The sequence below is a fragment of the Oncorhynchus tshawytscha genome, linkage group LG10 (assembly GCF_018296145.1).
Source record: "Oncorhynchus tshawytscha isolate Ot180627B linkage group LG10, Otsh_v2.0, whole genome shotgun sequence".
Lineage (NCBI taxonomy): Eukaryota > Metazoa > Chordata > Actinopteri > Salmoniformes > Salmonidae > Oncorhynchus > Oncorhynchus tshawytscha.
In genome coordinates, this window is record NC_056438.1 from 29651386 (window position 1) to 29666058 (window position 14673).

The 14673-nt window shown below is 43.8% G+C and overlaps 1 protein-coding gene across 1 annotated transcript; it reads right to left on the reverse strand.

The window, feature by feature from the left end:
- Positions 1 to 1240: 1240 nt before the first annotated feature.
- Positions 1241 to 14331, reverse strand: LOC112260086 (somatostatin receptor type 1-like). The gene is made up of 2 exons (XM_024434920.2): positions 13915 to 14331; positions 1241 to 4380 (listed from the first exon to the last, which is right to left on the reverse strand). The coding sequence occupies exon 2, from the start codon at positions 3278 to 3280 to the stop codon at positions 2165 to 2167; it is 1116 nt and encodes a 371-aa protein (XP_024290688.1). The 5' UTR covers positions 3281 to 4380; positions 13915 to 14331; the 3' UTR covers positions 1241 to 2164.
- Between the last annotated feature and the right edge of the window lie 342 nt (positions 14332 to 14673).

Here is a 14673-nt window from a genome sequence, read left to right on the forward strand (position 1 = left end):
AGTTTATCTTTATTAATTGATTATTTCAATTGATTGAGACATGCAGTTCTTATGTAGTCTACTTCACATTCTATTACACAGTGTGACATGGAAACTGTAAGAGCACCGTGAGAGCACTCCGAACATGACGTGCATTTGATTCGTTTTTTTTTCAATTTGTTACTCTGCTCGTTGTTATCCACTTTTATTGTAGACCAGTGTCTAACATATGGTACGTTGCCATAAAACTAGCACGTGGACCCTGCTTGGTCTCCCTCTCATAGATTCATCATAAATGTATTGGGCGTAGTCCTGAAGTAGTCGTTAACAATCATTGCATGTAATAGCTCTAGGTCAAGTTATGACTTAACGACCAGAAGTTTTTCCTAGTCAGGTCACATGGCTTGGAAAAACTCCAGGCCCTCGTCATAATTCATCATGTGGGTCAGTTTTTCCTGATCATTTAACCGAGCCCTAGTCAGGCCCTAGTCAAAACCTCTGTAATATTGTCAAAAACATGACGCAGAGCATTTTGTAGGGTCTAATTATGACAGAACACGCAGATGAAGAGTCGCTGCGGTGCTTGTCCAAAACACCGAGGCACGTTATTTACAGTCGTTCCAATCAAAGCTGCTCTCATTGAATCAATGCTGCTCTCATTGAATTTAAAGTGTGTGTGTGTGTGCTCATTTTTATTTAACCTTTATTTAACGAGGCAAGTCAACATAAGAACTAAATCTTATTTAGAATGACGGCCTACCAAAATGCGTGAGGACGTGAGGACGATGCTCTGCTCTGCTGTCATGGCTAAACTAGATTAGATGCAGTGATATTACCTGTTGGAGGGAGGAGATAGCGTTAACGTGGATGGAGCTTCCTGATTGGCCAGGTTGACCTGTGCTCTGTACATAGCCAGACACAATCTCATTAATTCATTGTGCCATCTCCACGGCGATATCGTTCCATAAGCGATGTGAGGCAAATCGATTGGACAGATAATATGGGATCGTTTAAGCCTCAAGCCTGTTATCCATTATAATCATAGAACGGTCTGTGACGACAGGCGTTGCATGCCTTCATTTGCCCCTGTGGCCAACTTCTTTCTACCCCATACCTGTGTTGTGTCAGTAGGAATGTTATCTTGCTGCTGAGTTGTGGGCGACACCGTCTGTGAGTGTCTGTCAGAGGCAGAGTGTGTGTGTGTGTGTGTGTGTGTGTGTGTGTGTGTGTGTGTGTGTGTGTGTGTGTGTGTGTGTGTGTGTGTGTGTGTGTGTGTGTGTGTGTGTGTGTGTGTGTGTGTGTGTCAGAGGAGCGTTGTGCCTCACGGAGCCCATGTGAAAAATGATCACAACTGCTTTCTAAGCTGACTGACTGCAGTTCCTTTTCGAAAAAAATGTGGAGAGTATTTTTCTGTGCTACTGACAGAGTTTGAATGTCAAAACCATCAGTGAACCGTTCTTTTCAAAACATGATCACCACACTTCCAAATGAAACATTTATTTCAGCTTGGCTATTTACAGTTGTCCCTTTGGGCTGATTGCATGAATGTGTTTGAGCAAGTGAAAGCAACAGAGAGAACACAGCAGGACTCAACAGAGACGTTGGGCATTAATGCTTTACAACCCCTATGATTCAGACTTGACCACTGTGGCAAATGTATGATTCTGCCAATTATTCAATTATTTCCCATGTACTTAAGCATAGGCAGTTTCGGCTTATCATCCAACCCCAAATAAATAAATACATAATTACATATATAGCATATACAGTACAATAAATAGGTTTACAGACAGAAGGACATAGGTCAAACAAACACATGTGCTCTAAACTCCGGGTAAAAGACCAAGTCAAAATTATAAACTTGTCATAGCTGCACCACCTCAGTATGAGAAACCTCATTTGACTTGGCATCAGACAACCATCACACTGACATCTAGCATCTCTATTTTGTGTATACAACCTCCTGTGCTACACAGTCAATTAATGCTCTTTATCCAGTGGGAAAAACAAAGCCCATATGATTGTCACACTTCAGAGCAGCAGGGAGTATGTGAACATCTACTTTATTTTCAAAGACACGGGCCTCACTCATTGTTCATGTGTGGTGTCATTCGTTGTCATACGTTGCTATCCCATCATTCGCCGTGTGGCATTGTATTTTATCATCTACAACTATTGACTCCAGTCACAGTGTAGTCGTGCGTGACGTGCATGTCCCATTCCGGAACACCATACCAGATGCCAGGCATTCCTTAGGGAAGTCTTTCTGTCCATTGGTGGCCTGTCTCTTCAGAGCTACGGCACGGTAGTCCACCTGTTCTCCATCCAGCCCAGACTCCAGCCAACGGAAACACACAATCCTCTGGAACGACCGTCGGAAGTTATCGGACACGAAGCCGTAGAGGATGGGGTTGGCGCTGCTGTTGGCGTAACTCAGGATGACAAAGAGCTGGGTGACCATGGCGTCCGGGGGGCGGTGGAACACGCTGACCAGCTGGACGATGTAGAAGGGCATCCAGCAGAGCACGAAGACCGCCACAATGCACAACACCATCCGCGTGATCTTTTTCTCCGAGCGCCTTCGCTGCAGCCAACCGGCTTTGAGCCCGACCGCACGCATGCGCGCCACCATCAGGCAGTAGCAGAGGCAGATAGCACCTACGGGAAGCAGGAAGCCGAGCAGGAAGGTGTACACCACGAACGCCACTGACCATGCAGCCTCAGGCCACAGGAAGTTGCAGTCCACGCCGCCATCCTGCGCAGGGACCGTGTCAGCGAAGATGATGATGGGGAGGATGACGAGGAGCGAGAGGCCCCACACGCAGACGTTGACCACCTTTGCCACGGTGGGACGGCGGTAGCGGGCAGCCTTGATAGGGTGAACCACGGCCACATATCGATCCACGCTCAACACCGTCAGACAGAAGATAGATGTAAACATGTTGATGCCGTCCACGCTCAACACCAGACGGCACATGAGCGAGCCAAAGGGCCAATGACGTACAGCCGCTGAAGTCGCCAAGAACGGAACACTCAACATAAACAGTTCATCTGCAATTGCCAGATTTAATATATAAATATTGGTGGCAGTTTTCATCTTGGCGTATTTGAGGATGACATAGATGACCATGGCATTGCCTGTAAGACCCACACAGCAGACCAGTGCGTAGATGGAGGGGATGATGATCTTACTGGCATCAAGTTCCTGGTCGTAGTCCTCATAGTCTAGGCTGGAGTTGTAGGGGAGGCCGGTGGGGTATTCTGGGTAGTCACCGGACCGGTTGGTGGCCATGTTTTCCATTTTACCAGTTTACCTCAGTTTTTGCCTCTCCTAGGCCCCTTGGAACTAAGATGCGACTTCGTGTGTATGTTTTCCTATTCAGTCCAGTCTGTCATACCTACTGATTTGAGTCTCTCAGTCCCATTATAGAATATAGTACTGTTCTCAATGCTCTTAGCTGGCTCTCTGTTAACACCAAAGTGTTGCTTTAGTGTAATGTATCATGGATCTCTGTTAAACTCCTTTCATAATTGGTTCAAAAAGAATGGATAGAGCAGAGTTTTTCTCACTATGGAAGTTCACTTCTGCTTTTTTCTGATTTTCTGGTGTTAATAGCTAAAGTGTCATTGACTTCCGTTATATTCCTTTGACAAATGGGTCAAAAAGGAGTGATGAAGGAGCAGTGGGAGCGTGAAAGATCCTCTTTTGTAGAGGTGCAGCTCTGAAGAGACAGGAAGGGGAATGTAATGTCTGTAAAGTGTTATTCTCCGATCTCACGGTCCACATGCAACATAGAGGGGGTTAACCTAAACCAAATCAGAGTTCTTGAGTCTCTCAATCCTCATGTTGCTCTGTTTCTCACGGATTTCTCATTATAAAGCCCAGCCTTGGTAGTTTCTACTCTCCACTGACTGAAGCAATTTGATCCGCGGATGAATTCTTGGCAGCCAAATGTGTAACATTCCATATTCGTTCACAAATACACTCACATCTTATTTACCCATCTGTTTGCAGGTGGTGAAATCAGGGCGAGGTTTCTGGGTCTCATTCAAACACAAGGAACCTCGCCAAGGGAGAACATTCATTTCTCTTGATTAGAATGTCCTATTGGAAGATATTGGACCTGGAGTGGTTGGGAGTTGCCCTGTTCTGTCTGGTTTATCCCAGCTAGTCGAATGGCATACTCATCAGGAGTGGTCTTTGGTAAGAGGTGCTGTGGGGAATTCTACACTTTCACCATTCCATGTTTCTGTGGTGATAGAGGGGAGCGGGTTCTCACGGGTGGTCATTCAGTCGCTACACCCCGGCTGAACAAGTACATGACAATTCCTGGCTTTGATATGAGCTCATCCCCGTGATACGTTTACACTCCCATTTTCTTTGAGTTGGCTCCAGGATGCCTGTAAGAAAACACAAAAGAGCAATCACTTGTTTATTCTCTAAAGGAACTCCAAACAAAACATGAGAAGAGCTCTGGCTCTAAGAGCTCTGGGGTTTCACAAGAGGTAGCTATCACGTGTCAATGGCAATTAATGGCATTGTTTGTTCTTTCCATTCATGTTTCGCTTTGCAGTTTGTGATTCATTTGAAAGACAAGTTTTTTCCTTCGATAGCTGATTGAATACTGAGGCGTTGCGGTCTCTCTGCACCTGAACGGAACAGAAACTAGGATTCCATTTCGCCTCCGTATTCCCCAGATGTGACACCAGCATGACGTTCAAAAAAATTCCCTGTTGGGTTTGTACAAAATGAAAAAGGTTCCAGCAGAAATGGTATGAGGGGGGAATACATCTGCCACATGTATCGCCTGGCTTGTTAGTATGTGAGTGTGTGCGTGAACCTATGCAAGGTCACTGCTCTCCTCGTCCAATTACAGCCGAATGCGAGAGGCAGAGAGACACCTTTGACACTTATTTACTTTCTGACAATGAGCAAACATCTAAGGAAAAAAGAAAGGAAAAAAATAAAACAGTTGAGATGTTCACGGCTGTCTAAACAAGAAAAAGGAGACAAATATGAGAATATGGACTGAACAAACACCCTCTCCGCCTCCTCTGTCCATCCTCCTTTCCATCCCTCTCCTCCATTCTCCAACCAACAGAACATCAAAAACAGGCCCAGTCTATAGAAAGCAGGAAGCTAATTGCATTCGTGGCTGGAATAGGAAACGCTGTTTGAATGCCAGTGTTCCTCTATTACGGTAGTTAGGGGAGGGGGCAATCATGGTTCATCTAAAAGTCAACTGAAAGCACTGTGAGTAGAATAAATAAATATAGATAAATATGCCGTTTAGTAGACACAGAATACCACAGAATACCGAAAGTAAAGCAGTGAGATAGCACAACACTACGAAATGTGTAAACAATGTGTCTGATATGTCCAGGAGCGTGAACCGCATGGATATTGTGATTGTGTCACCTGTTGCGGCTTTAAAGCTGGAGCTATACACCGAGTATACAAAACATTAGGAACACTGGCTCTTTCCATGACAGGCTGACCAGGTGAAGCCAGGTGAAAGCTATGATCCCTTATTGATGTCAATCGGTGTAGATGAAGGGGAGGAGACAGGTTAAAGAATGCTTTTTAAGCCTTGATACAATTGAGACATGGATTGCGTAAGATCTAAGTGCTTCTGAACAGGGGTATGGTAGTAGGTGTCAGGCGCATCAGTTTGTGTCAAGAACTGCAACGCTGCTGGGTTTTTGGCGCTCAGTGTATCAAGAGTGGTCCACCAAACGACATCCAAAGTAAGGGGTGCAATGCAATATTAGGAAGGTGTGCCTAATACTTGGTATACTCACTGTACATCTGCTGTGTGCGTGTGTGACTGCGTGTGACACTGCGTTTTGTATGTGTGTATTTAGGTGTCTACCTATTTATGACTGTCTAGTGTCTGTGAGTGGCAGGGAGAGACGGATCAGTACAGATAAGAGAGCATAAACACTGGGGCTTGTTATATTGCTGATCTTTATCACCAACTGTCTCAAATCATTTATTGTTTCTTTTAGTGCCACCTTCTTCCCTTCCGTGTTGCCTGAATCATGGTGCCAATTTGTCACCGGTGATGATATCTACTCAATGTGGTGCTAGACTGTGGAGCCTGCTTAACAGGGTTGAGAGGAAGGTATAGGGTGAAGTTGCCCCTAGACTGATTTCAAATTAGTTTGTTATTTTTAATCTAATAGTTAAGGTTAGGATTTGGCCAGGGCAATCTGATCTTGTATCCACAGCGGAGTGGTAGAATATGATGCACTGTCTGGGAAGAAGCGTAGATATAGGTTAACTAGAACAGGACGTGAAATAATTAAGATCTTGGATTAGCAATAGAGGCTCTACTCTCTTAGAGAAAAAGGGTTTGTTACGCACGCCTCTAATAAGAGGGAACGCAACACCCTGCTACAACTAAACTCTCCGTGAAGAGAAAGAGGTATGGACTGTAGGCGTGAGTAAGGATGACAACAGGCAGAATGTGGTACCGTTTACAAGGACTTTATTCCTTTACACGGTAATATGGGGAAAAGGGGCTGGACAGAACCAAAGCAAAGAAAGTAAATCTCAAAGCCCCCCCCTCTCCTATCTTACCTGCCTACCCACTACTTACCTAATTTAGCACCATCTGGTGCCCTAACCAAAATACAGGGGGTGGTCTGCCCAGGTCTTACCTAGTGTGCCTAGACAGTGAATATACTACGGGTATATGTATGCCCGCGGGCCTCTTGCCTACGCACTCCCTAGGTGCCTTCCCCTTCCCCCCTGGGAACAAATGAAACAGAACATTAAACAATTTCACAAACAAACTAAGAAACAAAGGACATCAAATAAGCTCTACCTGAGCAACAAACTCACAGAACATACCACTTCCCAGCAAAATCAACCTCCAGCAAAATCAACCTCCAAAATCTCTGCAAAAGCAAATCAAAATCTCTCAATGACAGCAAAAGCAATCCTCCCAAATGACCTCCCAGCAAACCTCCCAGCAATGACCTCCCAACCTCCCAGCAAAAGCAATCCTCCCAGCACCTCCAGCAAACCTCCCAGCAATGACCTCCCAGCAATGACCTCCCAATGACCTCCCAGCAAATCTCTCTTGCAAAATCTCTGCAATGACCTCCCAGCAAATCTCTCCCTCCTGAACAGAACACTGGCTTTTATATAGCTTCTGAAGGAATTGGTAATTGGAGACAGCTGTGTCTTGACGAGGGGGCGGGGTCAGCTCTCCAATTAGCCATGGAGTCGACCAATCAGCTGCTTGAGGGATTTCAGGAAGCCATTTCCTGAAATAAACACATGCAAATACACAAACTACAACACATAAACTGGGGAATGTAACAGGTTACAAAAGGGTTCTGCGGCTGTCCTCATAGGAGAACCCATTTTTGGTTCCAGATAGAACCCTTTTTGGTTTCAGGGAGAACTATTTTGGGTTCCAAGTAGAACCCTATGTGTAAAAGGATTCTACCTGGAACCAAAAGATTTTTACCTGGATCCAAAAGGGGTTCTTCAAAGGGTTCTCCTATGGGGACAGCTGATGAACCCTTTTTGGTTCCAGATAGCACCAGATATTTCTTCTAAGGGTGTATGTAGGGCTTTGAAGGGGAAGACTGACGTCAAGCGCTCGAAAGCTAAGAGAGTTTTTATGCCGAGCTTGTTCTCTGAACACTCAGCAAGACAGATGTTGATGAATGTAGGAGAGGAGAGAGTGAGGGGAGACAGACAGCTGGAGAAGAGAGGATAAGAAGCCTGCGTCGAGCAATGATAGAAGACAGAGAGCGAGAGAGAGAGCGAGAGAGAAAAAGAAAGCGAGCGAGAGAAAACACAGAGAAGAATAGAGAGAGGGTGAGATTAAAACAGCAGGAGAAAGACACATGCAAATGGTGTAAATGCATGAGGGAGAGGGCAGAGAGAGAGAGAGAAAGGCTGAGCAAGAGAAAGCAAGCAAGAGCGAGACAAACAGCAGTACAGAATGACATGCAAAGGATCTTTTTTTCATGAGGGAAAGAGAAAGGCTGTGAGAGAGAGAATGAGAGAAAGAGAGCAAGAAATTAACAGCATCAGGTCCCAGCTGGACAATATCTCACATGCTGTATGTAGAACCCAAAGTGGATTAAACCCCAAGCTCTGAGACATGATAGTAGAGGGCCACAGTTAGACAAGGGCTTCAACACTATTCCTGATGACAAATAGAACTCAGAGACTCTCCTGCTACACTGGGGTCGACACAAAGTCATGCATCTACTACCTTATCACTACTACCCTCATGCAGGATACATTACAACCATTGCATATAAGAATTTCTCTCCTGCTGTTTCTCTCACTCTCTCTCTCTCTCTCTCTCTCTCTCTCTTTGCCTTGCTCACCCCTTACTATTTCTCCATCACTCCTCTCTCACCTCATCTCTCTTCCCCTGCTCTTCCCTCTGTCTCCCTGTTCCTCTATTTCTCCCAACACTCAATTTCTCTCCCTGTTTCCTTCGCCTCGTTCTTTCCTCTCTCTCTCTCTCTCTCTCTCTCTCTCTCTCTCTCTCTCTCTTTCTCTCTGTCTCTCTCTCTGTCTCTCTCTCTGTCTCTCTGTCTCTCTGTGTGTGTCAAAGCAGAGCGACGCTGCTCCTGAAATTGGAAGTTCAATCCACCTTGACTCCCAGGAGACGGGCAGTAGAATCCCTCAGTAGCACTGATCTCTGATTGTGTGTCCATCGGAGTGTACTAAAATGACCACCTTTGAAGTTGACAGGCAATGTAATGGTGTTTTATGTTCCCGAATGGACATTGTATTATCATAAACTATCCGAAAGGCAGTGCAGGATTTGGCAATGGCTAGCTGGTCAAGACACAGCACAGATGATACAAATATACCAATACCGTCAAATTCCATGTTGATCTTTCATTGAGCAGCACATCGTTAGTCATGTCTATAGTGCTTTTGAAATGCTAAATGAGTTGTGTGACACAAACACACACACACACACACTGGTTCATTACCATACCTCCATAGCAGCTCTAAAGGCTTATTTCCTTTTGCGTCTTGCATAATTCTATTTGCTTTGGAAAATAAATGCTACAGAAGGTCATATCTCCTGCTTTAATGATTTCCCCTCTCATTTTTGTTCTCCTACTACTCAATTTAGGACCAAATTGGCTTCTAGCCACATCATAGTAGTACGTCTGAAATTGCTCCTTCATAAATGTTCCCTGTATTTTGTTATAATCAGGTGGGCAGATTACAAAGTAGTGGGAAAACGAACTGTGGGGAGAAAATTACTATATTAAGGGACCTTCATTTGTACACGCCGCATGGTTCCACTGGCTTAAGGTACTCTGTGAGCCGCGGGCCTTTTCTCATCTCATATACAATATCTGCATTTCACAACACAGAAAAGTGCTGTGATTCAATATAGAAAAAAAGCTCAGCCTCCCGAGTGGCGCAGTGGTCTAAGGCTAAAAAAAATTGAATATAATAATAATAATTATATTAAATACTATATAAAAGCTCAGTCAGGTCACTGGCGTAACGCAGTTTCTCTGGACCCCCGCAAGGTCGTAGTTCATCTCCCCCCCACTAAAGATGATAATCTGTTTGCATCTGCCAATTTATTGTCAGTCCAGACGACCTGTCCCCAGAGCTTCCGATACAGTTAATCTCTTTCTGTAATACAGTATGTTGATGCCACCAATTAAGGAGAATGAGAGGCTCAATGAAAGATGTTGCAGAACTGTTGTATTTGAATCTCTTCTGCCCAGGTTCCCTGATGTCGCTGCGGCAATCAAGCTGTTCTTACCATCGATGTAACTGTCACTTCTGAGGAGAGATGGTTTTCTAAACTAAAACTCATAAATAACTACTTATTCAGCATTAGGCTCTCGGTCTGATATGCACTTCTGATCACTTGAGTAAACTCCACTCACTGCCCCTGCGTCGGCGTAGCCTTGACCACAACATTTGAGGACCGATATCTCCTTATATATATTCAATTAGTTGTTTTGTTTTTTATCATAATTTCAAGGCCTGAGGCACTTTTCCAGTCACATTCCCAAAGTCCCTCAAAAAACATGTAGCTTACTTGTACACAAGGTTTGTGAATTACTTTTTAACGGCTTACTGTGTCCGGTACTCTCTCTACAGTGTTTGAAGGAAGTGGAATCGATGTAAACACTATCCTCTGATGTCTTTATAGAGCAATCAGAAAGGGAGAAATACATGGCGTGAGAAAGCCTCTCAGACATTGTATTATTCCATAAAAGTCTGTTTGCGGGCATGTGTCTGTGTGTTTAGAAGTGCATGTCTGTGCACGCGCCCGCATCCTTTGTGCTGCTGGTTGGCGATCAGGGTCTTGACAAGGAAATTGCATTCTCTCCCTCATCCCGCCGTCGAATGACAAGCGCTAAGAAGACAATGAAAGAGAGCCGGAGAGCACACGCTGTCCTCCTTCCTGTTATACATGCTTTCATTCTAATAGGCCGGTGACAAGTTGAAGTCTTGAAATGGAGACAGGCGCACAACATGAAAACATGAGACATAGTCGTTGAAGTGGAACTGGTCTCGCTCACAGTGAAGTATTGGCTTAATCCTATTTTCTTAATTCTCATTGTTCTTATTGGTCTGGAGCATATCCCCATCCACAGGGAAGAGTTGTCACATGACATGCAGGTCAGTGGTTCATTTGCAAGACTCAACATGTATAAACGCAAAGTATCTTTTTCAATACGTTATTTTTGGGGGTATTTATCATTACTATAGTCTAATTGAAATATAACTGAATTCTTGATTGAATTGTGAGAGATGTGGTTGACAATTTTGGCAAAAATCTTGGACCGCCAAGATCAATTCCAATTCCTCTCTGTCTTCAATTGCGTTACATACTGAAATTCTTTTGGGCTGTACATTTTCCAGTACAGGATTTTCTGATTCCAAAGTCATATTAGTCAGAAGATAAGTTATCTAGATGTGCTGTAGAATGAATGAAATGCCCCTGAAATGCCCCTTAGTTTCATACTTTGGTGCAGCGGCACCTTCACTTGATGTCAAACATGACATTTAACCTTGCTAACCGACCACATATTATGTACTGTAGTTAGGCAAATAGAGAAGCTATATAGCGTCAAGTTGATGGTCTGAGAAGGGTACCTTCAAGATATATGTAGCTATACAGGTCTCTGATCAGAGCATTTCATAACTGCGTAAATAAAGTCAATTTTTTTTTTAAAAACAAACACTATATGCAGGTCTCACTCACTCTTTTTAAGTAATATCTATGCGCACGACACCATGGATTTTTCTAGGACACTGTCAGAAGTAAGACACTGTAGCTTGAGCCTGTCTTGCTGTTTGAGCTGCTGTCTATCTACAATGTCCTGTACACCGTTACCCAGTCAAGCTCTTCACTCCACAGCATGGCTGTCTTTCACAGACCCATACATTACTGTCACTTGATTCAGCTCCTCACTCACGACGCTCGCACCATATCAAACTACCCACACAGTATCAAATACCACAGACTTCCGTAGACTCACTCTAATGTCACAGAAACCAAACTCAACACGAGCAGCCCTACGTTACAAACTACAGTTCTGTCATAAACCATTTCCAATTTCCATGGACACTGAATCAGACATAATAATGTAGACATTATTATTATAGACATAGACACTAACAGTAAATCATCAGTAGCCATATTGTTTCATGTTTACAGACCACAAACTCACTGTCACTGACCACAGGTATACGTGGTGTAGATCATCAATCTCATAATCATATTACATGGTCCATGGACCATAACTTCCCCATTTCCAGGCTCACTATCAGAACCCATGCAGGTTCAGTCTTAGCCTTGGAACTACGTCCGCAATCATTCGTATAATCAACCGCCCACAGAGCTACTGTAGGCTACATAATGTCTGCATGATCATGCGCTATGATGTGGACAGTCCCTTTTGGATTGTGCCTGCTAGTGTTCATCATATCAAGGATGTGCCTACGGAAATAAGTAACCCCCACCATGTTATACAATGGGGACAGCTCCTCTGTTGTTGAGTGAGCTAGTATTGCACAGTGCACCTAATCAATCAATAACTGTGAGGCATCAATTGATCAATTATCTTAAAATAGTACATTTCTGGTTCAGTTGCAAAGGGGCATTTAAGCAGCCTACCGAGCGTACATCCAAATGAAAGGATCCACTAACTGTGAGTAAATTAAATAGTGGATAGTATATGAGGAATGAGAATACAGATAAGTATTCAACAAAAGAGACGCATAGAGTATTTTTAACCTTTTGCCCCTTCCCCCCGCTCTCTCTCTCTCTCTCTCTCTCTCTCTCTCTCTCTCTCTCTCTCTCTCTCTCTCTCTCTCTCTCTCTCTCTCTCTCTCTCTCTCTCTCTCGCTGTCTCTCTCTCTCTCTCTCTCTCTCTCTCTCGTTCCCTTCTCCTCCCTTTTTGAAAGCATCCCTCTGACGTTGTGTAGATTGTCCAGAATCACTTGAAGGATTTTGAATAATTCATTATTCAAATAAATAAACAATTTGCTTATTTGGCCCAGTCCATAACTAGCGTCAAAGCAGGGACACGATAACATGAAGGGGCCACTCCATATGTGAAATAGGCATGACCACTTCTCTGTCAACAGTCTTCTGATTGGTTGAGTGTCTGATATGGTTCCCGTGTCTGGGTAATGCAGCAGTACTAGCCTTGACCATTCACATGTGTTGGGTATTGGTACATCCATTTATCATGATGTCACGTGCATCGGAGAGGCTGACGACATGTCATCATTTATGGATTTATTTGATTGATCGATCATTGATTTTTTTTTGCAGATGAGAATAGCACATGCTATGAATTTTCTGTTTTTCTGATAATGTTTGTCTGTGTTATGAAATGTTTATTGTAGGGACAAGAATATGGGGGGTGGGGGGGGGATTGTTCTCATTACCTAATTATTTCAGTCCTAATGAACAAACCAAATGGCCATCATTTGCATTTAATTTGTGTGTGCGGGTGTTACTGTCAACATCGTCAACAACATTGTTGCCATCTGGAATAATCATATATTAAACTGTATTGACAGCTACAGAAAAGCGAATTAACTGTTTCCTTTTGTCTGGTGTAACTAGATCAGGGTGGGAAAGGATATTTTTGTTCCACCAGCCGCAGGGGCTCGTGGATGCCCAAATTTTACCAGTCACTACAAAGTTTTACCAGCCACATTTTCCCCCCTAAAAAAAATCTATCATTATGATAAATCACAGAAAACACATGCTCATGTTTTGTAATATTAAAACAACGTTAATTGAGTGAAAAGTGAAAGTGATTTCAAAGAACAACACAGAAGATGACAGACAGACAGTAGTGGAAATCACACTGTGCTCTATACCTTTTCCTGCGGGCAAGGTCACGATATGACATAATATGACATGGCGGTTTGGTGTTTGCATCGCTTGCGGGTTTGTGTTTGCACAGGAATATGTTAATGCATGCATCTCCCTTTTATGTGATGACTATCATTGCATCATATTGACAGTTCTCTGTATAATTCTACTATAACCATACAGAAAACATCTTACAATTGTTGACTGTTAAAGCATCATATTAATAAAAGTACCAAACTGTATTTAAATCCTCCCTCCCTACATTGATAATGATTTATACCTGCTAATTTATACCATTTACACCTGCCTGATTACATGCATCATTCATCCTTATCTTGTCCTGAACGTTCCAGTTTTCACTCGTAAGATCTGATCAAAAATAGTTCACAGTGCGTGTTTTAATAATCTTCATCTGTCAAGAAAATGTGGGCACAATCAGAATGAGGACAAGATCAGGAGAAACTATGCATGTTAGAACCAGGTATAAACGTGGCTATAGTGTATATACATAATGTAACTGCAACATACTGTACTTCTAGTATTTTCCTGGAAGCATAAGAGAAGAGAGACTCACCGTATCCAGGTAGCTGAGCACTGTCAGAGTCCCATCCCAGTCAGCCTGTTCAAGTCACTGATGGAGATGAGGGAGAGGGAAAACAGAAAGAAAAAAAAACTCCTCTCCTCTGTTCTCTTGTTCTCGCTCTCCAGTGATGGATAAGAAGGTGGAAGACCTGTGGAGAAGTGTGTCTTCACTCTCACTCCGTCCATTAGCCGCTATCCTCAGTCGCTGTTTCGGTCTCCAGCGCTCTCCCCTCTCTCTCGTTTTCTCTCTGTGGATCTCGTAGCTTACGCACTAACTTGCTCTCTGTCTCTGTCTCTCTCTCTCTCTTACCATCCCCCAAGTCACTACACACTTATCTCTGTCGCTCTTTCCCACACACAATCGTTTATGTGTCGGGGGGCTAGGGTCAGTCTGTTATGGTGTAATTCTCCTGTCTTATACGGTGTCCTGTGGGAATTTAAGTATGCTCCCTCTAATTATTTTTCTCTCCCTCTCTCTCTCCCTCCCCTCCCGGAGAACCTGAGCCCTGGGACCTTGCCTCAGGACTACCTGGCCTGAAGATTCCTTGCTGTCCCCAGTCCACCTGGTTGTGCTGCTGCTCCGGTTTCAACTGTTCTGCCTGCGGCTATGGAACACTGACCTGTTCATTGGACGTGCTACCTTGTCCCGGACCTGCTGTTTTTGACTCTATCTCTCTACCACACCTGCTGTCTCAAACTCTAAATGCTCGGCTATGAAAAGCCAACTGACATTTACTCCTGAGGTGCTGAC

Bases quoted from the DNA above. Each gene is read 5' to 3' on its own strand.
- LOC112260086 (XM_024434920.2), bottom strand. From the start codon at position 3,280: ATGGAAAACATGGCCACCAACCGGTCCGGTGACTACCCAGAATACCCC.